This window comes from Dipodomys merriami, unplaced genomic scaffold (genome assembly GCF_024711535.1).
Source record: "Dipodomys merriami isolate MVZ:Mamm:240054 unplaced genomic scaffold, mDipMer1.0.p SCAF_406, whole genome shotgun sequence".
Taxonomy (NCBI): Eukaryota; Metazoa; Chordata; class Mammalia; order Rodentia; family Heteromyidae; genus Dipodomys; species Dipodomys merriami.
In genome coordinates this window covers 653648-660214 of record NW_027205671.1, presented here as the reverse complement: position 1 = coordinate 660214, position 6567 = coordinate 653648, and the positions used below count along the sequence as shown (strand labels likewise).

General features: G+C 48.1%; 1 gene segment (V, D, J or C); it reads right to left on the bottom strand.

Moving 5' to 3' along the window:
* Positions 1–326: 326 nt before the first annotated feature.
* LOC138806716 (immunoglobulin heavy variable 3-21-like) lies at positions 327–1930 on the bottom strand. The segment is given in 3 exon segments: positions 327–579; positions 1452–1761; positions 1866–1930. Coding segments are annotated over 3 exon segments (609 nt in total).
* Positions 1931–6567: the final 4637 nt, after the last annotated feature.

The window sequence follows — 6567 nt, the reverse complement described above, 5'->3', positions numbered from 1 at the left end:
AGTGACCCAGGACTGGAAATACCCCCGGCAGATCAATGCCGCTCATTAAAAGCCAAGCCTGTTGAAGGCTGCAGTGGAGGTGTTGTGTGGATGGAATGACATTCCTCACTAATTCCTCTCTGGCAACCTGGGTGGATCTGAGTGGGAACAGCCCAGAGAGGATGACATTCCACCACAGAGGCAGCGTCTGCAGCAGGCTCTGCGGGAGGTTCTAGATCTCTTCCTGACGGCCAATCGCAGGAGCTCCCACCCACCCTGCACCTCCACAGCCCACGTGCTCCAGGAGGACCTGGCCCCAGCCGGTCCTCAGTCCCATGTGCACAGGCTCAGGACACTGAGGTGATGCAGGTGAAATCCCAAGTGAGGACTGTTTCTACACTCATCCATGTGCCCTTAGCTACAGATATCCCCTGAGCTTCCCGCCAGAGTCCATAGAGAGGAGGACAGGACAGTCCAGGGCACGCAGCCTGGGGACACCAGTGAGTTCTTCCCAGGCATGCAGGAGCCAGGGCCACAGCCTCATTGACCTCCAGGTCCCGGTACTGGGCCTGGGGTCTAGAGACTGCATACAGGCCACATCTGCAGGGGATTTAGTGTGAAGGACAGATGTGGACAACACAGAGACAATTAAGAACTCATGAGTCCTTCTAGGATCAAGCAGTGACCATATCCAGAACTGTGGCTGAGAACCCCATCCAACCTCGTCATCTACAGCGTGTGTAGAAAGGGACAGAGGCAGAGGAGCTGGTGGGGGTCACTGGGGCTGTGCAGGTAGCCACAGCTCAGCGGTGCCCATGACTGGGCTCAGTGGGTCACAGAGCAGCCCCTGGTCCTGACCGATGTCCCCTCACATGTCACCAGCCAATGGAAAGGGGACAATGGGATCAAAGCCGGGCTGGATGCCTGGGCTGTGTGAGCAGAACGGTGGGCCTTGAAATCCATCAGTGACATGGAGGCCCTGGCTCTGCACAACATCCCGTGCCCTCTGACCTGAGGATAAAGACTGACCTAGCCAGGGAGTCCACTGCGTCTCTCCTGAGTCTGAGAGGAAAGGACTGAGCAGGGATCTTGACCTTCCTCAGATTTGACCCCAGTGACCTCAGCAGTGTCCACCGACCGAGCATGGTGCTGTGTCTGGTCCTCTCAAGGATGCCTCATCAACCACAACAGAACCACGACAATGGAGGGTGGAAAAAGCTGTGTGCTGAGGGGTTGGAGAACAGCAAGAACACAGTGGACAGCTCTGTGGGGGACGCTGCGTCCTGTGGAGAGGCCAGACACACAGAGGAGTCAGGGCCTGAGGTCCACAGCTGCTCCTGTGACTGCCATGACCTCAGTGTGTGCCCAGCGCCCCCTGCTGGTGCTGACTGAGCATGACCTCAGTGTGTGCCCAGCGCCCCCTGCTGGTGCTGAGCGCCCTGCAGGGAGGTTTGTGTCTGGATTTTCTGCACTGTGTGTCTCTAGCACAGTAATAGACGGCCGTGTCCTCCACTCTCAGGCTGTTCATCTGCAGGTAAAGTGTGCTCTTGCTGTTGTCTCTGGAGGTGGTGAAGCGGCCCTTCACAGAGTCTGCGTAGTTGGTGCTACTACTAACATAGATGTATGAGAGCCACTCAGGCCTCTTCCCTGGAGCCTGGCGGACCCAGTTCATGCCATAGCTACTGAAGTCGAATCCGGAGGCTGCACAGGAGAGTCTCAGGGACCCCCCAGGCTGCACCAAGCTTCCCCCAGACTCCACCAGCTGCACCTCACACTGCACACCTGCAAACACAGAGAATCCTGGTCAGCAATGGTCACACACATCCACTGTTCCTCCCACTCATGTGCATTTGGACACTCAGTTTCCCTTGCTCCTCATACAGCACCTTTCAACAGAGCAACAAGGAGAACCCAGCGCAGCCCCAGCTCCATGGTTGTGGTCTGTGCTCAGTCACTGGTGGAATCAGCTCACAGAGCTCAGGTCAGGGATGGGCTGGTTTTCATGGGCAGAGGGACGTCCTATTTGCATGTCCTCTGCTATAAAGCAGCTCTGGGGGGAAGTCTAGAGATTGGGCTCCCAGAGCAGAGGTGACTGTGCTGGAGGAGTTTGGTGACAACGGTCACCTTGGAGACATCATGACGCACTGACCACGTGCTGTGGTTCACACTGTACCTGCAGCTCCTTGGGAGCCTGAGGCAGAGTGTGAGGACATTGAGAGCTGTCTGGGGTGCAGAGGACACACATGTCCTCTCACTCTGCCATTGTGCCTGGTGACCGTTCTGTCAGCATTTCTGATCACACACAAAACACAAAGTTCAACACGCCTGTGACCTCCTTGTGCACACGCAAGAGTGTAAAACAATAGTGAATGTGTTTCCACACTGGCAGTGTCTCACGTGGTATGAACTCAATGCCTGGTGTGGGCCTGCACAGCCAAGGAGGGCCCACAGTTCCTGGTGTGTTCCAGGAGAATGGTGCTCATCTGTGAGCTGTGCCGCACTTTACTTCATTCTGACCACAAAGCAAGATGGTCAGGGTTCACACAGATGCTTGACAGTGGGCTCTGGTGTATCAGTTTCACAGTCTGGCTTTCTTGTTTGTTATTCTGGTTCATATGCACTCTGCATTTCTGACTGTATCCCATGTATTGTATATTGTGATAACCTCAGTGAGTCACTGCATGTAACATACAGTGCTCATAGGTAAACACTGATTTGGTAACTATGGATAAAGTATTTGTTTGTTCTTCAAATAGTTTTAAAAATCATGGGATTCCTTATTTGCTTGCGATTTTTTTATTGTTGAAATACCATAGAGAATGTTTACAATTACGCGATCACGATCATGAGTACGTTTCTTATCAAGCATTGTTGACACCTCCTTTGTTTCCACTTCCCATCCCTTCCATTCTCCCCCTCCCACATCCCCTCCCCTTGTTCCTGCCCCACAGCACCCCACACCTAGCCAAAAGTTGAAAAGTTTGTTTTTCGACATAACAACTTGTACATCTCATTATTGCAATGTGTCCACCTGTATCCCTATTTAAACAATTTTTTCCCTTCCCCTCCACAAATTATACCAACATCAATTACAGTGAAAGCAAGGGTTATACCGTGGGGGAGGGACATACAAAGCAACAAAAAATCATCTTATAAATATGTTAGAAACAAAAGAAAGAAAAATCATTTGAATCTTTTTCTTGGGGTTTACTTCGCCTAACATCAACTTCTCTGACAGTTTCTGTTTGTCTTAGACATATATTAGTTATTGGAAATAAGACATAACATGATACTGGTGTTTCTATGGTTTGTTTATTTCCTTTAATCTAACTCTCTTTAGATCTATAACAAATGACAGTCTCTCTCCCAGTCTGTGGGTTAGTTCTATTACATTGTCCACACCTTTCCCATTTTCTTTATCTGTTCTTCTCTTGTTGGACCTTTACTTTAATCTCAGCCCTCCTCTGCCACGTTCTCCCTAGTATGTCCTGTGCTCCATGCTCCACTGCCCTGTCCCTAAGTTCTATCTGAGAAACATCAGAATGGCCTTTGCCATGCATCTTGCCAACTTCCCGTTCAGAACACGTAGCTATGAGCAGCTCAGCTCACAACAATGTTTGGGCAGTGATGATCAGGATATATAAAGTTGTCCCACAGGTTTATTTTGCAGATAAAACATTCCTATTATTAGTGACCTTGTGATTGTTGTAATATCATAGCATCACACACCTTGGCATGTTCATGTAGATGATGGTAGCTAGCCTAAGCTGCTGCTAGTTGCCTAAAATCTAGTAATACATTGATATATACAGTTTACATTTGATATGATAGTAAATGTGTTTCCTAATATTCTTGAATTCTGTATGTCTGTATATATGTTTTTGTTATGTCTCAATGTTTCTGGGAGATTTGTTGGCAGCATTTTCCGTTAGGCTTGGGTGGATTTGTGTTTTTCATCTCTAGCCTTCCTCAGATCTGATCTTGGAGATCATGGCAAAGTCAGTTTCCCCAATGTGTTATTCTCTGTGCTTTGTTGAAGTGAAGTCTCCCTATGTTTAAGTAAACCTCATAGTGGAAAGCAGAACATCTGATCCAGACAGTCAAGGATGACTATAGACACAGACATGGAGAAGTCCCTGGGAGACTGTCAGGGGATGAGCAGAAGTAGAGCAGACACAGAGGAGAGCTGGGGCAGGAAGAGCAGAGGCAGGGCCAATGCATTTGTTTACCAATTAATTAATTTAGTTATTATTATAAAGGACATACGTTAACAGGTACTGGTTATTATTCAATATTGATATACATTGTTAAATGGGTAATAGTCTAAGTAGTCACTTGCTCTAAAGTATTGATGATTTTGTTTTGGTGAAATCTTTCCTTTTTTCATCTTTTTACAATGATTAGTGTTGTGCTACAAGATACCAGCTCCTCCTGATGAGTTTTCACATCCAAATGAGGACCCAAGACACCACAGTCTCCACATGGACAGAGTAATGGATGTCTCCTCGTGAAATGAATGATTTGTCTCATCATCCACAAAAACTGTCCAGGGAATACCTCAGAACTTGGAAGTCTTCTTCCTAAAGCCTGTAGAGTGCACACACAGGTTCTTGTTCAGGAAGTGAAGCTTGCTCTTCTCTGATCAGGATGTAATAGAGAAATAAACAAGGACCTGTTTGAGCAGGTGGGGGCGTCCGGGATGCAGGGAGCTCAGTCAGATTGCTGTGAGATCACCTGGCCCAGCCCCTCGTGCCCACGATGCGCGTGCACAGTGACAGTGCTCATGACGGAGCCACAGGGACCCGGCCTCCATCCCAGACGGGACATCCACAGGACTCCAGAGCCATCGTGATGGAGGAAACCCAGGAGAGACGGGGCCCAGCAAGGTCAGTCTACATGCACATGGCCTGTTGTCTGTCCAGTCCAACCCAGACTCCTCCTGTCCATTTCCACATCCCCATGGATGACAGCAAGAGGCCCTGGTCAGGGGACACTGTGGAGTCCACCAACCTTTCCCAGGGTGCCATGGGCAGTGGTATGGCTGAACCCTGTGTTTTATGACTTGTTCCCCAATTACATTTGGTGGCTGGACAAAGAGAAAAGCAGAATGAGAGTATGAGAATCACTGAGTCAGAAAGTGAATGAATGGAGCAATTCTGTCAGGTCAGTTCTGAACCCCTGAGCTGTGCTAGAGGTGGAGGAAGGAGGGCAGCATTTGAGGCCTGTTAAGAGTCATGGGTCAATGGGCTGTGCACTCTTTCTCTCTCTTTCTCTCTTCCTCCCTCTCCCTTTCTCTCTCTTTGTCTCTCTGTCTCTGTCTTTCTCTGTCTCTCTGTCTCTCTCTGTCTCTCTGTCACTCTCTGTACTGTTTTGAACTCAGGGCTACTATTTTAGGCACCCACATGCATTTCAGCCCTTTCTGCAGCTTTTCTGATGTGATTTATTTTCTGTGCTGTGTTTTTGCCTGGGGCAGGTGCAGACAGTGATTCCACACTTGTGTCCTGCGTAGCTGGAATCACAGGAAACAGCTGCCACATGTAACTTACTGATGAGATGGGTTCTCATTAAGGTTTTGCCCATTTGGCCTCCACAAATACTCATGTTTCTCTCCTCCTCCCAAGTCTCTAGGATTACAGACACCAGTCACCATGCCAGGCGGTTTCCCTCTTGTTCACAGGTCAAATTCCAACTCTGTGAATCCTGGGATCTTTGTCCTGAGTCTCATGGGGTCTCCAGGGTCCCTGAGCTTCTTCTGGTCACCACTGCAGAGCCATTTTTGCTTCCACTGTGATACTCTGTTCATTCTTAACAGTGCCAGCAAAGGACTGGACCATCACAGAGGAATGCAGGTCATAAACTGCCAAGCCTACTCCAGTGGAGTCTGCTTAGCATGGGAAACCAGCTTTCAGACCTGAGAATGAGGCTTCACAGAGACCTACCTCCTGGAAAGGCTGGCAAACTCCTGGGAAAGATGTGTTTCTGTTTTTGTTTTTCTTTTCTTCACTGTATAAGAGCGCCTATTAATCTTTTATTGTTTCTGCTGCTCATTGTACTTACTCATGCTCAACGTTCCTTTATTCAAAGCTCTTTCTTAAGAGTGTTGATGACTCCAACATCTGATGAGTGTCTTAAAAATATGACTAACTCACCAGAGTTAAGTGCTACCCTGGAAGCCCCTCTTATGGAGGCTAGTAGACAAGTCATAAGTAAATATAAAAGTATTGGGGGTTTCACGATGTCAATTCAGCAGAAGGAATTGTTTGTAAGAGATTTACAAGAAGCTGTAGGCCGGGCTAGAACAGAAAGAATGTATGGCAATTGCTGAGATAACTACTTAGGAGAAAGAACTTCCTGTTACTCTCTTTCATTTACTAAGAGACTTGCTAGATCTAGGCCTCTGTGGCACCTTCTATTAAAGAAGGAACAGGAAAGATCTTAATGGGACAGTTAAGGCCTCTATAAAAAAAGGTAATGGTTAATTGGTAATAAACAAAAGAAGCCCATTGTATTTCTTAGAAATAGAGATAAGCCGAAAACAAGTGCCTATCAGGTGACCAGCTGGTGACCACCCAAGAGTGAAGCCCTGCA